This window comes from Felis catus, chromosome C2 (genome assembly GCF_018350175.1).
Source record: "Felis catus isolate Fca126 chromosome C2, F.catus_Fca126_mat1.0, whole genome shotgun sequence".
Classification (NCBI taxonomy): Eukaryota; Metazoa; Chordata; class Mammalia; order Carnivora; family Felidae; genus Felis; species Felis catus.
In genome coordinates, this window is record NC_058376.1 from 123,592,791 (window position 1) to 123,617,883 (window position 25,093).

The window sequence follows — 25,093 nt, forward strand, 5'->3', positions numbered from 1 at the left end:
AGAACGAGGGTTTTCTGAATTGGCATGGATTTCTATGTTAATATCCATAAACATTAATAGCCACCTCTTTTAGGAAAAAAAAAAAATGTCTACTTGATTTGATCTAAGTATTGCTATCCTGGCTTTTTTTTTTTCTCACTTTGATTTGCATGGTATATGTTTTTCCATCCCTTCACTTTGAATCTGTATGTGACTTAAGGTCTGAAGTGAGTCTCTTGTAGACAGCATATAAATGGGTATTCTTTTTTTATCCATTCAGTCACCCTATGTTTTTTGATTGGAGCATTTGGTTTATTTATATTTAAGGAAAGTTTTTTAAGTTTATTTATTTATTTATTTATTTTGAGAGAGAGAGAGAGAGAGAGAGAGAGAGAGAGCATACATGTGTATACACATGTATGAGGGTGGGGAGGGGCAGAGAGAGCGGGAGAGAGAGAATCCCCAGCAGGCTCCATGCTGTCGGTGTGCAGCCCAGCTCAGGTCTCGATCTCAAAAACCATGAGATCATGACCGGAGCTGAAATCAAGAGTCAGACACTTAACCAACTGAACCACCCAGGTGCCCCCATTCAACGTAATTATTGGTAAGTATATACTTATTGCCATTTTGTTAGTTGTTTTCTGGTTGATTTTGTAATTCTTCTGTTTCTTCTTTCATCTCTTCATCTTTTCCTTTGTTGTCTGATGACTTTCTTTAGTGTTATGCTTGGGTTCCCCTTCTTTTTATTTATTTATTTTTTGTATCTACTATAGGTTTCAGATTTGTGATTACCATCAGTTTCGTATATAACATCTTATGTATATAGCAGTCTATATTAAGTTTGTCGCTTAAGTTTAAATACATTTGAAAAGCACTAAAATTTTACTCCCCTCACCATGTTTTATGTGTACAATGTCATATTTTACATCTTAATTTTCTTGTATCACTTGACTAATTTTTATAGATATAATTGATTTTTACTAGTTTAATGTTTTAACCTTCATATGACTTTATAAGTGATTAATCTACTATCTTTACTACATGCTTGCTTTTACCAGTGAAATTTTTTCCTTTCATAATTTTCTTACTTCCAGTTATGGTCTCCTCTTTTTCCACTTAAAGAATTCCCTTTACCATTTTTTTGTAAGGATGGTTTAGTGTTTATGAACTCCTTTAACTTTTGTTTGTCTGGGAAACTGTATCTCCTCTTCTTTTCTGAATGATAACGTTAGTGGGTAGAATATTCTTGGTTGTAGGTTTTTTACTTTTTGAATATATCATGCCACTCCCTTCTGGCCTATAAAATTTCTGCTGAAAAATTAGCTTATAGCCTCATAGGATTTTCTTTGTATATAACTATTTTCTTTTCTCTTGCTGCTTTTTCTTCTTTGTTTAATCCTCACAGCTTTCATTACTATTTCTTTTTTTAAATATAATTTATTGTCAAATTGGCTAACATACAGTGTGTAAAGTGTGCTCTTGGTTTTGGGGTAGATTCCTATGGTCCATCGCTTACATACAACACCCAGTACTCATCCCAACAAGTGCCCTCCTCAGTGCCCATCACCCATTTTCCCCTCTCTCCCACTCCCCCCCCATAAACCCTCAGTTTGTTCTCTGTATTTAAGAGTCTCTTATGATTTACCTCCCACCCTCTATGTTTGTAACTGTATTTTTCCCCTTCCCTTCCCCCATGGTATTCTGTTGTTTCTCAAGATCCATATATGAGTGAAAACATATGATTTCTGTCATTCTCCAACTGACTTATTTCACTCAGGGTAATACCTTCCAGTTCCATCCACATTGCTGCAAATGGCACGATTTCATTCTTTCTCATTGCCAGGTAGTATCCCATTGTATATATAAACCACATCTTTATCCATTTATCAGTTGATGGACAGTTAGGCTCTTTCCATAATTTGGCTATTGTTGAAAGTACTGCTATAAATATTGGGGTACATGTGCTCCTATGAATCAGCACTCCTATATCCTTTGGATAAATTCCTAGTAGAGCTATTGCTGAGTCGTAGGGTAGTTCTATTTTTAATTTTCTGAGGAACCTCTACACTGTTTTCCAGAGTGGCTGCACCAGTTTGCATTCCCACCAACAGTGCAAGAGGATTCCCATCTCTCCACATCCTTTCCAGCATCTGTTGTTTCCTGAGTTGTTCATTTTAGCCACTCTGACCAGTGTGAGGTGGTATCTCAGTGTGGTTTTGATTTGTATTTCTCTGATGATGAGTGATGTAGAGCATCTTTTCATGTGTCTGTTGGCCATCTGAATGTCTTCTTTGAAGAAGTGTCTATTCCTGTCTTCTGCCCATTTCTTCACTGGATTATTTGTTTTTTCAGTGTTGAGTTTGGTAAGTTCTTTATAGATTTTGGATACTAGCCCTTTATCCAATATGCCTTTTGAAAATATCTTCTCCCATTCCGTCAGTTGCCTTTTAGTTTTATTGATTGTTTCCTTTGCAGTGCAGAAGCCTTTTATCTTGATGAGGTCCCAATAGTTCATTTTTGCTTTAAATTCCCTTGCTTTTGGAGATGTGTCAAGCAAGAAATTGCTGCAGCTGAAGTCAAAGAGATTGTTGCCTGATTTCTTCTCTGGAGTTTTGATGGTCTCCTGTCTGATATTTAGGTCTTTCATCCATTTTGAGTTTATTTTTGTGTATGGTGTAAGAAAGTGGTCTAGGTTCATTCTTCTGCATGTCGCTGTCCAGTTCTCCCAGGACCGTTTGCTAAAAAGACTGTCTTTTTTCCATTGGATACTCTTTCCTGCTTTGTCAAAGATTACTTGGCCATATATGTGTGGGTCCAATTCTGGGTTCTCTATTCTATTCCATTTGTCTGTGTCTGTTTTTGTACCTTCTCTTTCTGCTTTTAAAATTCTCTGCTTATTACTAATTTTTGTCATTTTTACTTTTTAAAATTATTGTGTGTCTGGTGCGGACCTCCTTGGGTTCATCTTGTTAGTGCCTGTCTGTGCTTCTGGGCCCAAGATGCCTGTTTCCTTCCCCCATATTATGGAAGGTTTCACTGATTATTTCTTCAAATAAGTTTTCTGCCCCTTTCTGTTTCTCACTTCCTTCTGGGATGGCTCTAATGTGAATGTTACTACATTTGATGATATTGCTGGGTCCCTTAATCTATTCTCATTCTTTATTATTATTTTTTCCTGTTCATCTTGGTTACTTTTTATTACCTGTCTTCCAGATCACTGACCCATTCCTTTGTGTCCTCTAATCGTCTGTTAATTGTTTCCACTGTATTTTTAAAATTTCAGTTATTGAATTCTTCAGCTCTGATTTGTTATTTTTTATATTTTGTCTTTGTTGAAGTTCTTATTGTGCTCATCTACTTTTCTGTTAAGTCTAGTGCGTATCCTTATGAGTATTACTTTGAATTCTTTATTAGGAATATTGCTTAAGATGTTTCATTTAGTTCTTTTACTGTGACTTTGTCTGATTTTTTCATTTGGGAGATATTCCTCTGTCAACTCATTTTGTCTCTCTGTGTTTGTTTCTATGTATTACGTAGGTCGGCTACATCTCCTGGTCTTGAAAGTTGTGGCCTTGTGAAGTAGGGGTCTTGTGGTGCCATATAGTGCAATCCTCTCTGGTCATCAGAACCAGGCACTTGAGGAGTATCCCCTGCGTGGGCTGCATGCATCCTCCTCTTGAGACTAAACTGTTAATTGCCTTCAGCCCAACTGGCTTCAATGACCTGCTTCGCCTGCTATGGGCATATGGGGCAGGGTTTGGTCCCTGTTGAGAGTCCTGTCTGAGGTTGCTGAGGTCTTGTTGGTGGGTGGGGCTGGCAGTCAGATTAGCTGTTTGCACTCTGCCACAGCTGCAGGCATACAAAGGGCAGGGCTTGCTCTCTGGACAGTCAGGTAAGAGGCCCATCTGCTACAACTGCAATGCTGGTGCCCTCCCCAGGGCAGGAGTCACTTTGGAGTGGCACCAGTCCTGGCCACGGTTGCCTACAGAGTCTCAAAGGACAGGAGCTGTTTTGGAGGGATACCTGAAGAAGCTAGCAGGTTGGGCATGGTGGGCTCTGCAGGGAAACACAGGGGCAGGGCTCACGGGCTAGCAGGGTAGATGGAGAGTATTAGCTCTAGCTCCCACAAACATCAGGCCATCTAGACTGGAGGAGAAGAAGAGAAATTCTTTTCTTCCTGGAGATATCTCCTAAAAATCCCTGCCTCACCAGCACACATTTTAAGATTAGTCAATAAATCTCCTTCATGTCTAACACAGGTAATTTTCAAACTGCTTTATTTGTGCTGTGTCTTGAGCTGAGTTGTTTATTATGCTGGCTTTTTAATGGCAGGGACTCAGTTTCCTATCACCTTCCAATTCTCCCAGAGTTAAGTACACTGATTTTTTAAAGTTCTTGGAGTTAACCCCCAGTGATTTTTAAAGATCCTCAAGTTAAGCCCTGCTGGATTTCAAAGCCAGATGTTACAGGGACTCATCTTCCCAATGCAGGTACCCAGGGCCAGGGGTGCCTGGTATGGGGTCTGACCCTCTCACTTCTCTATGTCTGTGATGTCCTTCCCACTTGTAGTTAGTCTCACTGGGGGAGCTATGTTCCCAATTACTTCTCTACCTTTCCTACCCCTTTCAACATGACTTTCTACCTAAGATTAAGTGGAAAGTCTATTCTGCCAGAGTTCAGGTCATTTTCACAGTTAGTTGCATAGATGTAGCTGTTATCTCTGTGTGCCCACAGGATGAGATTACAAATAAATCTGACCCTTGGTAGGGCTTGAGAACCACTTCCTTAGAGGTTTCTCCTAAGTTTTTCAGATAATATTTTTTTACGTTTATTTATTTTGAAAGAGACAGAGACAGCATGAGTGGGCTAGGAGTGTGAGAGAGACAGAGAGAGAGAGAGAGAGAGAGAGAGAGAGAGAGAGAGAGAGAGAGAATCTCAAGCAGGCTCCACACTACCAGTGCAAAGTCCGACACAGGGCTCACAAATTATGAGTTCATGACCTGTGCTGAAACCAAGAGTGGGACGCTTAACTGACTGAGCCACCCAGGTGTCCCCAGGTAATATTTTTTAATGTTTATTTATTTATTTTGAAGGAGAGAGTGCACAAGCATGGGGAGGGGCAGAGAGAGAGGGAGAGAGAGAATCCCAAGCAGGCTCCCTGCTGTCAGTGCAGAGCCCAACACAGGCCTTGATCTTATGGTTTGCGAGAACTGTGGGATTATAACCTGAGCCGAAACCAAGAGTCAGTTGCTTAACCAATAGAGCCACCCAGGCATCCCTCAGATAATATTTAAACTTATATTTCTTACAACCATCTAGTCAATCAAAAATTATAACCTCCTAAGCAGACATATCAATCAGCTAATTTCCCATGTGGGTATAATATGGGATTTTAGTTTGAGATGCTGCTAAATCTTTTTTGCAAAAATAATCATGAATGAATGCATGAATGAAAATCTTTTTTATAGTTTTTTTAAAGTTTATTTGTTTATTATGATACAGAGAGAGAGCATGTAAGCAGGAGGAGGGGCAGAGAAAGAAGGAGAGACAATCCCAAACAGGCTCCACCTTATCAGCCACAGAGCCCAAGGCATGGCTCAAACCCACAAATCCTGAGATCATGAGCTGAGCCAAAATCAAGAGTCAGATGCTTAACCAACTCAGCCACCCAGGCGCCCATGAGTAAAAATGGTGTTATTCATTAAAAAAAATTTTTTTAATGTTTATTTATTTTTGAGAGAGACAGAGACAGAGAGATAGAGACAGAGAGTGGAGGGGTGGGGGCAGAGAGAGAAGGAGACACAGAATCTGAAGGAGGCTCCAGGCTCTGAGCCGTCAGCATAGAACCCGACATGGAGCTTGAACTCAGAGACCACGGGATCATGACCTGAGCCAAAGTCAGTCACTCAACCAACTGGGCCACCCAGGCACCCCTGTTTTATTCATTTTTAAATTAAAGTTTAATTTATATACGATAGAAAGGAACAGATACAAATTGCAGAGTTTTAGTTTTAGCGATTGTCATACAGCCACCATATGAATTATAGACATTTCCATCTTACCTCTCCAAGAAATTTCCCTTATGTCCTTTCCTATCCCCACCTTCTCTTCTTGTACTCACCAAATCCCTGATCTATTTTCTATCACTGTAGATTAGATCCTTTTTCTGGAGTTTCTTATGAGTGAAACTATGCAGTATATGACCATTTGTGTCAAGTTTCTTTCCCTCAGCATAATACCTATGAGATTCATTCACATCATTAAGTGTATCAGGAGATTTTCCTTTTTACTGTTGAGTAGGATTCTATTGTGTGAATATACCACAATTTGTTTATCCATTAATTTGTCAATGAATGTTTGGGTTGATTCCAGTTTGGGGCTATAATGTCTGAAATAATTTTAGTTTTAAAACCCTCATATTTTAATGAAGGTGACTGCATTTAGAATTCTTAGTCAAAAGTATTTCCCCTTATCACTGCAAGATATTGTTCTATTGTTGTCTTCCATCAAAGTTGTTGAGAAGTCTGATATCAAGATGATTATTGTATTGTTTATTTATAGGTAATCTATATGGTTGTTTTGTTTTCTCTGGAAGATTTTAGAATTTCATTTTTATTTTGATGATCTAAGTTTCCACCAGTGTATTCTATGTTACAAACATTCTGGGAATTTCCTCAACTCTATCATCCAGTTTACTAATTCTCTCTCCATCTGTGTTTAATCAGCTATTTAACCCACCTATTACCTTTCACATTTTAATGACTTCATTTTTTAATCTCTATAACTACTCTCTGGTTATTTTTCAATATATTTTTAAATGTCTTTTTATCCATTTTCATGTTTTTAAGTGCTTTTAATTTTTTTCTCATTATAAAATACTTATTTTATAGTTTGTAACTGGCCATTTGTATTATCTGAGGTCTTAGAAGTCTAATTTGACTGTATATTTCTGCTGATGTGTGCTTTTTTGGTGGATTTTCATATGTGTTTAACAATTTTGGATGAGCTCACATTTGGCTGACTTTATCACAGGGAATTCTGGTTGGCCTGGTTTGAAGATGTATCCCTCCAGACAGTTTTTACATTAAATTCTTGCAGCCTATAAGTTTTGCAAGCTCCAGGACTCCATTTATTTAATACACTGGCTAGCAGGAAGCATAAGCTCAAACCCTAAACCAGAGGCAAAGCAGGGTAGAACTTCTTTTTAACTCACATAGATCCCAGGCTAAATAGACACACTTTCTTACTGTCTCTGGGAATATTTTGACTATTTCACATTCTCAATGACAGAGTAGTCTGTTCAGTGTTTTGGTTTCATGCAAACATTTTAGTTTCAACTTCCCACCTGATACAGGGTGAATGCCTCCGCTCACCCATTAAAATTAAAATCTCTGGCTTATTGAAATTAGCAACCTCATTTTTGCCCCCAACTCTCTCCCATACCAGGTCAGCTTTTAATTATTTTCTTTCAAAGGAGGCCTATAGGAGACTCAGTTGGAGGTAGGAGGGGTCACGTAGAGGTCCTTGAATCTTAACCTTTAGGGGAATACCTACTGTTCCAACCTAGAAGGCTAAGTGATCAGCTTATAGAAGCTTCTGACTGGACACCAAACAATGAAGTCTGATGCTACTTATCTATCTGCTTCTTCCGCCTTCACTCATTTTCTATTTGTAGTGAAGTTGTCCTTCACTCTTCCCTTTTCCCTACATTGGTTTTTTGATAGCAGCTGAGCCATTTTTTTACTGCGTGTCTTCCTGACTCTAGTATATTTACTAAAAATAAATAAATAAATGTGCCGTTTTACATCCCCCAAACCACAAGCAAACAGAATATAAGCAGAATTTGCTTATATTTCATAGCATATAAATACATATATTAGAGATCCATAGTGCCATAATCAAAATTGGCCTCACTTTTGGGGACTCATGGTTTACCCATCTCAGCCCACATCTCTGTTTTTCACAGTATAGCAGCTCCTCTTCAGGCCTCATCTCTCAGAACTATGCATCAGAACAGTAAACCGACCCATTTTCTCACCCCTGGGGACAGCCAATCTGGGAAATAGCCCAAACTAAGAGTCGTTGTCCAAATGCCAGCTATGCCCCCTATTTTGGTCAAGGTGATCTTCAGCTTGCTCCTGATGGCTTAAAGCAGAGTCCCACTGCCCCTCTGCCTTCCATCTGGCCTCCCTCCTTGTCTGGCTTGCTTTTAGTAGATTGGGCACTGCCCAGTGTGGGGTGGGCACTGAATATTTGTTTTCCTCAAATGCCAGACAGTGTTTAGTTTGGGTCCAAGAGCTCTCTTGGGCTTCCAAAAATGGGCTTCTCTGGACCCCTGCATATGGTACAGGTCACTGGGGCACCCATGTGGCCACATTGGACTTTGAGCGTGGGTTGCTCATAGTCCTGCTGAACTTTGCAAAGGAAAGGAAAGGTTTTTTTGGTTGTGCTTACGATCTTTGAACCTGTTATCTCAAAGCCATAAACCTAGTCACTAGGCTATAAAAGTAGCTCATTTCAACATGTTCTCCCTGCAGCCTACTCCTTGACATTCAACATTCACCCACACTGAACCAGAAGCTATCACCATGACAAGGGACCAGAATGGAACCTGGGAGATGGAGAGTAATGACAACTTTGAAGGCTACATGAAAGCCCTAGGTAAGGGAGAGGACAGGGATGGAAGGGGGGGGGTCACTTTGGGAGAACTTTAGTCTGGCCCTCCAGACAGTGCCGTTATGGAGTTCAACAGATCTGTATGTAAGCCTTGCTCCTTATTTGCTAGGTATGTAATAATAGGTATGTCATAGAAATTCTGAAACTCAGATTCCTCATCTGTAAATTGGGAATAATAATAAATGAGATTATGTCTGGAATGTCCTCAACATAATACCTGGCACACAGAAAAGATACATGAATGTGGGGTACACATACACACATACATGCACACATGGAGTAAAATCAAACTCGACAAGATAAATACAGTAGCTCTCCTGCTTTGGATCGCCATCTATTAGATAGACAGTTAGACCTGATATTATCCATGAATGACCCTGCATTGCTCTTGTGGCAGGCTTGTGGTGGGGAAGCAGACAAGGAGTGGCTAAATTTGTTATTCTAGAGAATATGAGACCCACAGAAGGCTAGGAGTGGCTTTTGGCATACAGGTCAAACAACTCACTGCTTACCTGGCTTTTGAACTGGACTCCAGGCCAAAAGCTTGATCAATGTGTGTCCTGAGTTGACTCTCTTGTGGGATCTCTCGTGGGCTGAGAGAAATCATATAACACCTGAAGGAGGAGCTCACTATGTGGGGCAGCTGCCATGGGCCAGGCGCTGGGCAGGGAGCTTTGGCTGCCTGTGCTTATTTCAGGCAACAGCCTGCAACAGCCTCCTCATCACCTTTTCCAGCTTTAGAACTTTCCACATAAGGAGCTCCAGGTTGGAATTTCCCCACTGCTAAGGCTGCACGTGGGGTCAGAGGTCCAATAATCTGGATATGAAGATGGGAAGTCTCACCAAGAATGGGAATTGTGGAATTTTCTGTGCAATTAACTTCTAGTTTGATGAACATTTCTTTTTTTTAACATTTATTTATTTTTGAGAGAGAGAGACAGAGCACAAGCACAGGGAAGGGCAGAGAGGGAGGGAGACACAGAATCTGAAGCAGCTCCAGGCTCTGAGCTGTTAGCACAGAGCCCAATGTGGGGCTCGAACTCACAGACTGTAAGATCATGACCTGAGCTGAAGTTGGACACTTAATCAATTGATACTCCATTGAGGAACATTTCTACTCTGTCAGTGAACAAGGAGAGCTGACATATTGTGTGATGCATAGAGATTGGAACTTTCTTCATGTACTTTAGACATGTTTCCAATACAGAATAGCTTTCTTTTCCCTCTTGGCTGTCAGAATTTTACCTCAAATACTTGGGGGAGGAGGAGGGAGGCACAAATCTTCCTTCCAGAGCTCCACACCTGTTGTACTGAGGTTAGTGTCCTGAAGAGACAACAGAAATGGAAGATTGAGGGGTGCCTAGGTGGCTCAGTTGTTTAAGTGTCCAACTCTTGGTTTCAGTTCAGGTCATGACCTCACAGTTAGTGAGTTTGAGGCACATCAGGCTCTGTGCTGACAGTGTAGACCCTGCTTGGGATTCTCTCCCTCCCTCTCTCTCTGCTCCTCCCCATTTCACTCTTTCTCAAAATAAATAAATAAACCTAAAAAATTGTTTTAAATTAAAAAAAAAGAAATGGAAGACTGATTCTACACATGGGCAGATGGTCTGGAGCTTAGCTCAGAAGTGTAATTCTGAACAAGATCATGCAGGTGAGGAAACCACACCAGAGGGGCCAGCCCACGTAAGGTTTGTTCTCTGACTTTGACCAATTTTTTATCCTTCCAGAACTAGCTTCCTCATCTGCCAGGTAGGAATAATAGTACTATCCACGGGCTGTTTGGCAGTTTCAAGCTCTCAGCCTGTGCTGAACAAGCCAGAGTCAGGGAATATAATCAGAAAGCAATTTTGTGTCCTTTGCTGTGTTTTCTTAAATAATAAAGTCCTATGTTACTTCAGGTATAAAACTGAATCTCAGTTCAGTTTTCAGTTGTGCAGACTGGTCCCTGATGCCCCCTCTCTAGGCTTCAGGTGAAAAGTAAACACCACTATTACCATCCCCTGGAAGCAACTGAGTGGGGCTGCCCCCACAATTTAACCTGCTACAGGCAACCCAGAAGACCTGTACAATTCCCTCACACCTACCCTGCGGAACAGGGGTTGCTTTCCCAACATTGACAAGTCAGGAAACTTGCCCTTTTGAGCATTCAAACCCTTGGCATTTGGGAAGAACATATGTGGAGATCTCTGCAAATCCCCTGATATGGAAATATCACTAAGTATAGCTCTATTTCCTACTAAAGAACCATCACTTGGGGCGCCTGGGTGGCGCAGTCGGTTAAGCGTCAGACTTCAGCCAGGTCACGATCTCGCGGTCCGTGAGTTCGAGCCCCGCGTCGGGCTCTGGGCTGATGGCTCGGAGCCTGGAGCCTGTTTCCGATTCTGTGTCTCCCTCTCTCTCTGCCCCTCCCCCGTTCATGCTCTGTCTCTCTCTGTCCCAAAAATAAATAAACGTTGAAAAAAAAAATTTTTTTTTAAAAAAAAAGAACCATCACTTTCTTAGATTCTAATCCCTCACGCCAAGGAGGTGGCTTTCTCTGGGGGACTGGTGGCTGGCTCAGTAGGGAAAGAGAGATTCCTGTTGAGAAGTGGGGCTGGGTGGCAACCTGGCTTTGTCACTAGCCAGCGACTCACTCTACACATCAGCCTTCCCACATGACTCAGCTGCCAGCTTCAGCAGCATCACATGTCACAATAACCTTTGGTTTTATCCCAAATCATCAAAGTTACTGTGTGTTCAGAGACTGAGTGCCAAGGGTCAATGGTACCTCCTCTCCTGCCTTCTTAGGCACCTGGTGTTTCTTGAGGTCTTAGACTTTCTTGACAGCAAGGAAAGCAGCTGGTAAACTCTTGCACCCTAAGGGGTTTGTAGCTTTCTGAGGTCCCCCTGCAGCCTGGATCAGGGGATCAGGGAATGGGGGGAGTGGTCTTTAATTTAAAGGAGAGCCTGAGGAAGGCTTATCTAAAAATGAAATTCCAGCATTGTGAGAGAATGCTGGCGGAGGTCTGTTAACTACCAAGGAGTGAGGCCAGTAGTGTCCAGACATGGGGAATCACTTGACTTTTCTACCACAGTTCAGACATTAGCCATGGAGGCCAGAGACTGTGCCATCTAAGGCAGAACCAAACCCAGTCTCTGCTCTCAAGGAGCTCAAACTTACATAGTCAGCCGAGTTATAGCCGTGCACAAACGGTGTTCCTGTTTTCTGCTGCAGTGTGACAAATCACCCCCAAATATAGTGGCTTGAAACAACTACAGTAATTTTATTATTGTCTCTCATGGTTCTGGGGGCTGACCAGGTTTACCTGCTAGGTTCTTGCTAGGGGGCTTTCATTCCGTTGCATGTGGACAATAACTGAAGCTGGAGCCACCTCAAAGGCTTCCCCACTTCTGTGCCTGGCAGTAGGTACTGGCTGGCAGCTGAGGCTTCAGCTGGGCTGTCAATATCTACACGTGGTGTTCCCATGTGGCCTGGGTCTCCTCACAGCATGCTTGCTGTATCCAAAGAGAGAGGAAGTGAAAGCTGAATGGCCTCTTATGATCCAGGCTCAGAAATCATAGAGCATCACTTCCATTGTATTCTATTGGTTGAAGTAGTCATGAGCCCACCTACCTCCAAGAGAAGAGTACATAGACCCGTCTCTCAGTGGGAGGAATGTTAAAGCCACATGGCAAGAATAGCTTGTAGGTTGAGAGGTACTGTTGCAGCCATTAAAAAAATGCAATCTATCATCCATGAGACAGTAGGTGATTCCATCCCTTGAGCCCACAGCAAGATGTGTGTGTGGGTGGTGAGTGGAGCTACTGGACAATGTCACTGAAGGCTTCCTAAGTCCTGGGTGGGGTTTTGAAGGGAGGAGAGAATGGCTCCACACAGAAATGTAGTCAGGCATTGTTCTGCGGGTATGTGCAAAGGGCAGGCCAGTAAGAATGTGGTGTGGGCAGAGGGAACAGAAAAAGTTGTATTGCTAGAGGGTGAAGTGCAAGGAGGGGATTGAACAGAGTCAGAAAGGTAACAGGTCAGATCTTGAATGGGGTGTGCCACCACATGTGGACTTCATCCTACAAGGAGAAGAATTGTCTGCAGAAGAGAGAGAAAGCACCCATGCTCACCCCGACAACCAGGGGTGAATAGATCTGCAGAACTGTCAGACAACTGAAGAGGTTGTTGCAATGGCCCTGGGAAGATAGTAAGAGCAGTGCCAAGAAGGTAGACAGGGGGATGTCCAGAGTGGGAAATAGACTAGATTTGGTTACTGGGTGGTGACAGGGCAGGGAAGGAGCCTGGAAAATGAAACACCTTAATGTAACTCAGTGAACCATCATGTAAATCAGCAAAGATGTGGACATATAATGGAAGGTTTGTATCCTAAAACTGCTTAGTTAATGTTCAATTTAGACATCTAGGAAATATTTAGTTCACCAATTGTAAATATTGGGGAAAATCCAGTTCTCCTCTTTACTTGGGAAAGAAGGTGGGGCCCATCTCCTATGAAGACCATCTTTTCGTTTAAATTAATATGCACAGATTTAAAAGAGCAGAGGCTACTGCAAAAAGTCCTAGTGTGTCTCTGGAAAATTCAATCAGAAAGGAGGTAAGCTTAAAGGCTGAAGTCGAGCAGCCCTCACCTGAGTTGTCTCTGCCAGGAAAGGTTTCCTGAATACCCACAATGTTCCAAATCCTGTCCTAACAGTTTAAGAGCCACAGTCTACCATCAGAGATGAGCACGTGCCATGATGAGCACCATTCTAGAAATTTATATATATTATTTCATGTAATTTATTCAGTTGCAACAAATGCATTGAGCACCTATGACATGCCAAGAAATGTCCTATGCACTGGTAACATGGTGGTAAATGAGGTGACAAATCCCTCTCACCTGAGGAGTGTACACACTAGTGGCCGTGAGAGAAAATAAATAAAGTAGGTAAGTGCTTTAAAGAAAACAAAAAGGACTTGTTGGGTGAACAGTGATGGGTGGTCAGAGAAGGCTGTTTGAGGAGCTGACAGGTGAGCCAAGGCTCGAATGCCGAGAAGCAGCGTCCCGGGTACAGGAGACAGCAGGTGCAGAGTTTCTGGGTGTGTTCAAGAAACACAAAGGTTGATGTGTTGGGAAGTGGCAAACAAAGAGAAGTTTAGACATTGTGGTGGAGGACAATCTACTTTATTTATATTCTTTAAGGATCACTGTGGCTACAGTGTAGAGAATGACTCACTGGAAGGCAAGACTAGAAGTAGGGAGGCCCATCCTAGGAGGCCACTGTGTTGTTCAGGCAAGAAGTAATGGTGGCTTGGGCTAGCAGTGCCCAGGGGTCTGGAGAAGAGAGAACAGGTTCAACATATAGTTTGGAGATAAAGCCAACAGGGCTTTTAGGGGAATGTGAAATCAGAGGATATGGGGGAAATGAAGATGGCCCCAGGCTTAGGGAAGAACAATTGGGAAGATGCTGATCCCATAGGCTGAAATAGAGAAGACATGGGGGAGGCGTGAGTTTGGTAAGGGGTACTGGGCAGGGCAGAATGCACTGAGGGTTCTGTTTTGCATATTTTGATTTCACATGCCCATTACAGATCCAGCTGGAGTATTAAAATTGGCATATTGACGCAAGATCTAGAGCTCAGATTATAGTCAGGGATCAAGATGGAAGGAAAGTTTTCCATTTCATGGAATGAGGAATCCGAAGCCCAGGGAAGTGAAAGGACCTCCCCAGGGTCATCTGTGGTTGGGAAATGATGTTGCTCAGACAAGAGCCCAGTCTGCCTTCTTCCATCTCTCAAGCTCTTTCCATGCCACTATTCTAGGTACAAGTACTAAGCATGTGGGTAGCAGAGGAGGAGCTCACTGGCAGTCAGAACGCTCAGAAACACTGGGTTACTCAGAGTCCCTGGGTAGAAATTCATTAACAAATGAGGGAGAGGCAAAGGGAGAGGGAGAGGGAGAGAGAGAAAGAAAAAAAATGTCTGATGACCCAAGGAGTTAATTTCACAAAATTTGGATTTCTGCTGGTGGTCCTAAGTCAAAAAAGTTATACACCTTGCCAAAGCCTTTACTTGAAGCAAAGACTGGTTGGACTTTTAAACAGAGAGAGTGCTGGGGGTAGAAAAGCCCCAGTGAAGATAAGCTCAGCCTCTTCCTAGCATCTTCCCCTAGGAGAGCGAGAGCCCCTTCTCCTCTAGGTTGTAATGGCAGCACCTCCACCCTGCCCCCAACCCAGTAGTGAGTACTAGATTATGGGTGGGGAGGTAAACTCGTGCAGGGGGAGCAGGGAGGCATCCCAAGGTCTCCAGCCTGCCTCTGCTGGCTACAAAAGGTTTTAAACATATTTGGAGATGCCCATGAGAGAAAGGAAGAGGCAGACAGGGGGGCAGCTCACTTTCTCTCTAAATGTGTTATCTGGAAGACGAAATGGTATGAAGATGCGGAGAAGACTGCTCTTGCACCCTTCTCCCCACAGTTGCCTGAGAGGGCTGATGATCTGAGAATGAAGTCCAGGTTTGAAGCCCATCGAAGCTGCCCTTGAAATGGGTCTCAGATTTCATATGATGAATATGTGTGCATCTCTCTCTTTAATTTACAAAGAGTGCCTGCCCTTTTAGCCCGCAACTTTAGCTTTTTGCGCAAGCATATTACAAAGCATTTTAATGGTGAGTAGTATACTCATATTTCAACTTTATGGCTTGCATTGTTCAAAATGCAGTTATGGAAAGTATGCTTTAATAAAGTCACTTCAGTGTTGTTTTCTTCTGCAGGAGCTACAAGCCACATATATTATTCAGAAATAGCTTGCCTTTGGACCTTTTCCTCTGAGATAGAAATTCATTTCACCTGGCTATAAATCAGGCTCGAAGATACCTTTAATCCAGAAAAGCAGATAAAACATACTTGATAACCCTGATGTTAAAATACCATATCAGGAAAATAATTTTCTCTGCAAAGTACAAAGAGGAAGTGTTTTTATAATCTGTGTGTGTGCGTGTGTATTCTACAGCTGCAGTTGAACCTTTCCTTTTGATTAGAAATATCACGAATCTACCAACAGAACACTTGGTTCCCTTCCCTGGGGTGGAGCAGAGGTGACATGATTAACTAGCCTGTGCAAATGCTAAAGGGTGGCCAAGAGGCCGAGCCATTTTTCAATCTAGAGAAGCAGCAATGCTTGATTCCATTTGCATAGAGCACCTGATAAGATTCCCCTAGCACTGGTCAGAAAGATTGACGGGGGGTGGTGTTTCCAGGACAAACCAGTTCTATCAGCAATAGGCATTTTTAGCTGTGATCTACCTTTCTAGGCAACCAGGGACAAGCAATAATTTTTGTTAGGGGAGCCTTAGTTGTGAACGATAAACGGACTGTATTTGTAGGCAAGCTGTCAGGAGCTCTGTCCCAGCTGGGTCACTCTGAACCCACCACGTAAATTCTCTGTGCCTTGATTTCCACATCCTCTCTGAGGAACACTGCTGTTCTAAATTTCTCAGTAATTCCCAATTCTTCCTTAGTCCTTTTGCCCAGAGCCTTCCCCTTTGTTTCACCTGGTTAACACCTGGTCTGTGGTTTTCTTTCTCATCTCCTAACTACGGCTCCAGCACCAGGGTTTAGAACAGCATGGACCTCAGGAGCAAGAGCTAAAGTTGTTTCTATCCACTGGCCAAACTACACAGTGAGGAAACTGGCCCATGTAGACAAATGTTTGGCCAAGCTGGCTAGAATTCCTATGTGACAAGCCAGGCCTATGCTAGTGAGAGAGTAGATAAGCCACCATTCTGACTGTTCCTTCAGAGTCCAGAGCCCTTGGACCATGGAGCGGAGATGCAGAAACATGAACCAAATATTTCGCCCTGGACTGAATGCTGATCTAGCCACTGTTTCACCTAAACAGGAAAGGTTGAGGGGTAGAGGCCAATGCATCTATTACTACTCATTACTACTCTGTAAAGCATTTTACCATCATTTTAACAGAAACCTTACATAAATAACCCTACGAGATGAGCATTCTTTCCCCATTTTACTGGGAGAAAACTTAGGCTCAGAAAGGCAAAGTGACTTCATTGAGGTCACATAGCTGGGAAATCTGGACCAGGATTTATACCTGGATTTGACCCTCACTCTTTTATACCAGTAGTTCTGAACTTTAGCAGGCACAGAATCACTTGGAAGTCTTGTAAAAACAAGCAGGGCCCAACCCCCAGGTCTAGTGCAAGCCCTAGAATTTACATTTGTAAGAGGTTCCCAGGTGCCGTGAAGCTGCTGGCCCAGGGACCTCACTGTGAGAACCACTGTCCCAAACTAGGGTGCCTATTAACCAATCCAGAAGTGTTTCTGGTGCACCTACTCTGTGTCCGATCCTGGGGACACAGAGCAAGCAGACAGCATTGTCCTTATCCTCATAGAGGTAAGACTTCAGAGGAAAGAACCATCACCCCCGTGAAAAAGTCAGAGGAAACTATCAGGTAGTGCCTCCCGGGGGTAAAGCTCTGTGGCCTGAAGAGCAGATGAGGAAGGAGGCAGGAAAGAGCAGAACAGCAGTAGAGAAGGCAAGGCTGGGGCTGGGTCTTAGGAGATTTGGAGAGCTGGGAGGAGAGGGGCAGAGATTTAGGGGGCGAACGCACAGGGCGTATCTAGAAAAATGCTAAGGACTCTGAGCACACCAGCCTCTGAGATCAAGGGGCTTCATAATGATGACTACAATGATGGCAACAGCTACCATTTACGGGGCCATTACCACAAGGCACCAGCCACTGAGCAGAACTCTTCACAAACACCATCGAAGTTAATCCTCAAAGCAACCTGATGCAGTTAATAATAACTCCACTTATGGCCACTACTCTCTGCTGCTTCTAGATCTGGACCCGAGGGTCCAGCAATGGCACTGAAGCTGGACACACAGGTGTCACCTGACTCGCTAGACTGTTTCTGGGATAGAAGGAGAGAAGCAGGAGTTGGAGAGTGACATGTTAGCCCTCTGCCTACCACAACCATGTGTTTATACTGACCAGATATGGAAGATTCTTCAGTGGCTTTTAGCAATTTTAAGGAAAGATTAATTTGTAAGACAGAAATACTTGAACACTTGGTCCTGTTTAGTCTTTTCTCAACAGGCCAGCAGTTGCCTTGAAGGTGAAAATTAAACAGGAAATAGCTCCATAATTGCAGAGCCCAGGTGACTGAGATAATGCCTCAGATTGGGGGGTTGTTAGTGCTTTCTGTATTATGTTCTGCGGAGCACCAGACCGGCTGGGTGAGATGTCCCACCACAGCACAGGGCTACGACCACATAAGACTGGGAAAGTCTGCATCCTATCTCCCCACTGTTGGAGTTGCAAAGTATCTCTCACAGAATGAAGACTCTGTGAAGTTCTTCAGTGTAGAAACCAGCTTCTCTTGCTTTTACCTCCTCATTTCCCGAACTTAGTAGCTCATGGGCCACATTTTTTTGACGACCAAATGACCTATGAAGCAAACACAGTGGGATGCCCCGGGATCTGTGAATGCTGGGCGAAGAGGCCTAGAGGTGTTCACAGCACAAAGAGCAGAGGAGAGAGCCTTTATCTCATTCCACATCCTGTTGCCTCATTCCAGTCTGTGTGGCTTGGACGTCCCCAGGTACAATTCCATAAGCCATGAAGCTGAAGCTAAATGAGGTATCAGAGAATGGCCAGGGGCTGGAGTGTGAATGACCCACCTCAAATTTCTTATAGAACCCTGGGCACAGAAAACCATTGCTATGTGGTGAAGATAATACATTAGAGCTCCAGAAAACATAAACTGCCCCAAACAGGGAGGTCTCATCTAGCTGGACTCAGAAGTCCTTGTGCCTCCAGGGGAAGTATAAAGAAGGGTCAGTCAGAAGTTACTGGTATTTGGGCGGCCACAGAAAGTGCACAATCTAGGATGGTCTGACCTGACAAGATGGGCCAGCCCACAGGTTTCAGGCTTGTAGAGCACTGTGCTGACCCTGGAGACAGGCCATTCTGAGTTCAAATTCCACCTGTATTGCTTCCTCACTATATAACCCAGGGAAAGTGACACAGCCTCTCTGAGCCAGTTTCCTCATTGGTAAAATGGAGATAATATGGTACTTATCTCATGAGTTTGTTGGGTGAGGTTTCCCAAGGGAGGTTCCACCCTGGGGCACCATTCCTGGTCGGTTTCAAGGCATGTCTTAGTTACCACCCCAAGTATTACCATGGGTCCACACAGCGTAGCCCCCAGATCATCTTACCTAAAATTTGGCTCCTATGTTCCCCAAAAGATTAATCCCCTGTCCCACTTTTTGGATCTCACCTTGACTCCAAAGCTGAAAACCACTGTTTTTTCCTCCCAACCTGATACCTCCACATATATCCATCCAATTATCAAATCCTGTGATTGCTTTTTCAGCCATGTATACTTAGACAAGTCACTTAACCTCTCTCAGCCTCCATGTCATCACCTATGGCTTGAGGAGTAGGTGCTTAAGCCATGGCTTTCAAATTTCTTACACCATGGAACTCTCTCCAGACAGCCCCTTATGAGGAAATCCAAGATCTAAAAAAACCCAGAGATTCTGGGTCTAAGGTAAGACCCAGAAATATGTAGTTTTTACATCTTCCCACATGATTCTGATGGGCAGCTAGCTTTGGGACCCATTGGTGAATTCTTAGACATGACAGGTTCTCAACCAGTACTCGTGAACAATATTTGAGCAAGGCACTAGCATTCATGTACCAGTTCATGCCAATCTGAACCTATTTTTTCTTTTCAACTTAGGATACAGGTATGTAATCCTTTTACTTTCTGGGCTGCCTAAGGATAGGTGAAATTCTTCTCTTTATGATAAAGGCTGTCTATACAATTTCAGTTCCAAAATCCCAGCCAGGGCCCTTCCCCATGCAGATGTGATACCGTTGTGGGTTCCCATCTGTGGTCAAACTGCTGGCCCACAGTGAAGTCCAACCAGCCAGCTTCAGTCCCTTCATGGTCCTTTAGAACCAAGGTTGTTTAGGTCCTTTAGAGTGATAGTAACTGAAGAGATCCAGAAGGAAATGGGTCAGAAAGGAAATGGGAAGAGAGGATAAAGGACATGATGTTTGGTTACCATAGAAGCACAACAGAAAGGGTGGGGTATGGCCAGCAGAGATGTTAGTTCTCCATATTGACTGGAGCTTCCTGAACTGTTGGTAACTGCTGCTCTTTCTCACGGGCTCAATAGTATTTATCCCCCACCAGATAGCACACAGGGTCAAGTTTAATCACCCCCCCTACCATAGAGATGGGACTGGGGTTCTCAGAGAAAGAACACTCGATGAATTTGAATTGTTCTTACTCTTGAGGTCAGTATCAATGTCAGAGTTTCTGAAAATTTCCAGGTAGAATTTCTGAAAAAAAAATTAAAAATTTAGATTGACATCCAAAAATATCTGGAGAATTCACAGACATAAAGAGATTCAAACATGATTTGGCTAGATACTAAGAGCTTAATAATGTTTATAGCAAGTCCCAGAATTATCCTTTGTTTCTAAATCTATTCTACAGGACAGTGACATTTTATACAAAACCAGAGGTTGGCGAGAAAGTTGGTTCTGCACCTAACTTCATACTATAAAATTCAAGGCTTAGTAAATGAAACACCCCACTGAGGGGCACACTCCCTTTTACTTACTAATAGTCTCTAAGAAATGAATATGTTTTCCTTCAAAATATTTTTTAATAACTTCACTCCTGTTTTAAAATAAAGATATAGTTAAAGATAACTGGAAGGCTCTCTGGCCAAACTTAATTTTCAAATATCCATTGCCATTGTTTTCAATCAAAAATATATGTGAAAACAAAGACTGCATATGTACCAATTGTCAATCTGTCATAGGAATACTATTCAAAGTGTGGCCAATGACCAATAATAATGAACATCACCTTGGAGTTTATCCGAAATGCAAACTCATGGCTTGCCCTGAGACCTAACAGAGTCGGAACATATGGGACCAGGGCCCAGTCATCTCTTTGAACAAGTTTTCGTGGAAATTCTGATGCTTACTGAACTTTAAAAATAACTGCCTTATTGTTCTTAAACATTTTACAACATATACATGTTTCAAATCATCACATTGTACCACTTAAAGTTATGCATTCTTATTTGTTCATTGTATCTTAGTAAAGCTGGGGATAAAAAGAACTGCTATAGAATTTGATGGGGAAAAAATCAAGGCAGAGAAAACATGTAAATGGAGTAAATGAGGCAAAATCTTAATTATTGAATCTGGATAGTGGTTGCGTGTAGTTCTTTGTATTCTCCTCTCTGTTTTGTTTTAAACTTTTTGCAATAAAAAATATAAACAACTATTCATCTTTTCCTTAAAAATAACCAAAGAAACCTCTGAACAACTATTTATTAAGTGTCTGGAATATGCTTAAAGTTGTCCTGGAGGCTCATGACTGAGGCAGAACAGCCTAGCTAAGTACATCCTCAATCTGCTTTAAAAATGAAAGTTTGCTGGGGTGCCTGGGTGGCTCAGTCAGTAGAGCATCTGACTTCAGCTCAGGTCATGATCTCACAGTTCATGAGTTCGAACTCCGTGTTGGGCACTGTGCTGACAGCTTGGAGCCTGGAACCTGCTTCAGATTCTGTGTCTCCCTTTCTCTCTGCCCCTTCTCTGCTTGTTCTCTCTCTCTCTCTCTCTCTCTCTCTCTCTCTCTCTCTCTCTCTCTCTCTCAAAAATAAATAAACATTAAAAAAATTTTTTTAATGAAAGTTTGCATGTATCCTTACCTGCCATGGCTATTAACAAAAGGTCCATTTTTACCCATGATCTAGACTGGTTATTTTTAAGTGGTCCTTTTTCTTTTAAACCATGAAGTCTTTTGCTCAGCAAGCTCTTAGGAGGAAACCCAAAATGTCAGATAGATAGAATGGAGCTTCTAGGTGGAGCGGTGTGTGTGTGTGTGCGTGCGTGTGTGTGCATGCACATGCATGTGTATGTGTGCATGCGTATGAATGCACATACACACTGGGAGTTGCAGCTCAGAGGTAAGCCCTGCCTGCTACCTCTCCTTCCTATTAGGGCTCCTGAAGAGGCACTGAGAGACCCTAGGTTTCCAGACAATTGACTGAGATGCCCAAACTGGCCGTGTGTAAGACAACTCTTCTTTTCCATTTGAGCAAAGAAATGTGGCCTGCCCATGATATGTGCCTCTGGTCCTAAATGTTTGGCCTTGTTAAAGAAATGAATGAGTCTGGCTGAGCACATCATAACCTCCACAACTCCCTTTGCCAACAGATATTGATTTTGCCACCCGCAAGATCGCAGTACGTCTGACTCAGACAAAGATCATTGATCAAAACGGCGATAACTTCAAGACAAAAACCAACAGCACGTTCCGCAACTATGACCTGGATTTCACGGTTGGAGTGGAGTTTGAGGAACACACAAAGGGCCTGGACAATCGGACTGTTAAGGTGAGGACCTGGCCTGGCAGTTTCTACTCATATACTCTGTGTGCAGGAGCTGGCTATCTGCCTTCACAATGAAAATATGACAGAAACAACCTGGGAGGGATCAGGAGAGGGGACCAGAGTGGACTTAATGATGCTGGCAATTAGCAATTATTGGAAGTTCAGCAGGAAGAGGCAAGCTGCCTTCTACATTAAGTTTATAATGAAAGGAGAGATGAAAAGACTGCCGACCTCTCTAGGATCTGGGTTAGCAGGCCAGCTCCTATGCCGACATGGGTCTGGCCAAGAAGGTGGAATATTGTAGGGAATGACAGTGATTTCACAAGCTGGGTAGCACAGCTTCATCCCAGGGGCAACCCTACTCAGCACCAGCCAAGCATTGCCATGGAGCCCTGGGGCCTTATGTTGCTAGATTTCATTTTTCTTTTCAAGAGATGCTGAGAATTCATGTTTTTATATGAAATACCTCAATATTGGAGGATCCCAACTGACGTAAATTTTTTTTTAAGAAAAATAGAGTGCCGGGGCACCTGGGTGGCTCAGTCAGTTAGGCATCTGACTTTGGCTCATGTCATGATCTCACAGTTCATGAGTTCGAGCCCCACATCGGGCTCTGGGCTGACAGCTCGGAGCCTGGAGCCTGCTTCAGATTCTGTGTCTCCCTCTCTCTCTGCCCCACCCCTGCTTGCTCTCTGTCTCTCAAAACTGAATAAACTTTAAAAAAAATTTCAAAAAGAGAAAAAGAAAAAGAAAGTGCTAATCAAAAAAGGTCAGTAGACTAAATGAAGTCAGGGTTTCCCCAGTCCTGGTATTTGGAGGAATCTTCTGTCTCAGCATCACCTTAACTCACAGGACATCACTGAGGAAAGCCTCCATTTATCAGAAGGCCAGACTTCCAGCCACTGGAACTGCTTGGGTATAGGTAGGACCTTGGTAGTGAGCAGACAACTCTGAGTGCATAAGTTGAGAGTTCTCTCAAAGCCTGAGAACCGTACTCTGCAGAGGAGATAGGTCCTCGCCCAGAAGAGCTTTTTGTAAATAAGGTAGAGAAGGACAGCAACAAGGGGAAGTGGGGAGGAAGGGGGGGGGGGAAGGCGAGGTAACAGCAGGCCCCCCTCTCCTCTTGCAACCCCATGTGGAATCATAACGCAGTGTGCAATCTCCACGGTGCCCACACTCATAGTAAGTGCACCTGTCTTTGATTATCCAAATCCAATTACACCTGGTCAGTCCCCACAAGTAGGAGTGGGGAGAAATGCATCTCAGTCATATTTAAGGATTCCCCCATTCCAATCTTAGCATCGTGCAAGAACCTCATGGATGATACAGTCCAGGAAACTTCCGGGGATATCATTTAGCATGGTTGCCACAGACCACTCACTGTCCAGGCCCATGCAGTTTATACCATGGTGGGCAGCTTAAATATTTATAGCACCCACTCCCCCCATGCCAATGTAGACACCAGGACCTCTGCCCTGGCTCCCAAAGTGAGGGCGGGCAGGGCTGAGTATCGTGTCCACCGGTATTTGTTCCCTCAACCCCCAGCAGTGGGCCATCCCCTTAGAGTATCTCAGGAAAGCAGAATCCTCCACCCTGCCCTTCCCCTTTCACCGTAAGCCCCACTCTCTACAGAGTCCCACTTTTCTCTGGTGCGTCCAGGAGCGTCTTCAAAGTCACAGGTCTCAACCCTCCCCCAAAGCCAGGGACATGAGGTCTGGCTGCTCTCCTGGGTGGGGAGAAAAAGCTGTCATCATTCTTTGGTGATGAGTCTGAAGCCAAGAGAGCAGGACACATTTTATTTCTCAATCAAGTTGTCCTGCAGCATTGATAATCTCAGCCATCACGTCAAGGTTGAATTATATTTAGTGCTCCTTGCTAAAGAAAAGTGGGAAATGAAAAGCACTTTGGAAAGGCTTCCATCAGAGCAATCTTGGCATAAGAGCCTGAGCTTCCGGGCTCTGGAACAGCCCCTTGTAGAATCCCTCCCCGAGGGGTTGATGGATCGACAAGCCTTCTCTGAACTGTGTGGCTAGAAGGCCAATTCCTCAGACACCAGAACCGAAAGGAAATTTGTGGTCTGGATTTTTGCATCACTCTGCTGTTACAGCCTGATCTGTTCACAACGATTCATTTTCCCTCACCTTTCCATTCTGGGTTTGGGCTATTGAAAAGCAGCCCTGTTGTCTCTGACTGGCTTTTCCATCACCTTTGATAGTCGAGAACTCACTCTTCCTGAAATCAGTCACATACGTGCAACCTTCCTGACCCTTAAAGGATTCCGTCTCTTAACACCTGTTCTTCTTGTGCCTCTTCTTCCATTCTCGTCCCTCTGGGCTCCCTCTGGGAGCCCCATCTGTTCCCCAGGATCAGGTCTTAGCCCTGCATGGAGAGAGAATCCCCCTTCCCACTTTTTGTCTCTATTCTGCCCAAAACAAAAAGTTGGGGCTTACACACACAGACACACACACACACACACACACACACACACACACAGACACACACACACACACTCAGAGGAGACTGGTGGGGGCTGAGAAGTGCCCAGGACAGAATGTGCCCAGTCTCCTCCAGCAAAGGACTGTTCCCATGAGAATTGCACAGAGAGCAGATGCCCTTGGAACTACCTGCTCACTGTAACTTGACTGGATTCCTTCAGCTGGAAAGGGACTACAGGGAGCAAGTGAGTCTACCTCTCTGCTGAATTTCTATCTTCCACAGGTGGTGGCATGTGTGAGTGCACACAAAGCTGTGTGTCTATGTGCATGTGTCCACATGTGCATGTATGTGCCCCAGTATGCACGTGTGCATATATGTATATGTGTGCATGTGTATGAGTGTGTGTGTGTGTGTGTGTGTCTGTGTGTGTGCATGTATCTGTGTGTATATATGTTGCTGTAGCACTCATGCTCTTATGCTCCAGGGCTCTACTTCTCAACAACTTGGTCACCCTCAGGAACCCCTCTGAGAATCTCCCCATTGGGCAGTTTGGGGGAGAGATGTGTGTAGGGTG

At 43.5% G+C, this 25,093-nt stretch overlaps 1 protein-coding gene across 3 annotated transcripts in view; it reads left to right on the forward strand.

The window, feature by feature from the left end:
- Positions 1-25,093, forward strand: part of RBP2 (retinol binding protein 2) — a 66,858-nt gene that overhangs the window by 35,202 nt on the left and 6,563 nt on the right. For all 3 annotated transcript variants that reach the window (XM_019810644.3, XM_003992053.5, XM_019810643.3), the window contains 2 exons: positions 8,517-8,640; positions 21,908-22,086. In XM_019810644.3, coding sequence (XP_019666203.1) covers positions 8,568-8,640; positions 21,908-22,086 — 252 coding nt within the window. In that variant the 5' untranslated portion in view covers positions 8,517-8,567. The remainder of the gene's footprint in view (positions 1-8,516; positions 8,641-21,907; positions 22,087-25,093) is intronic.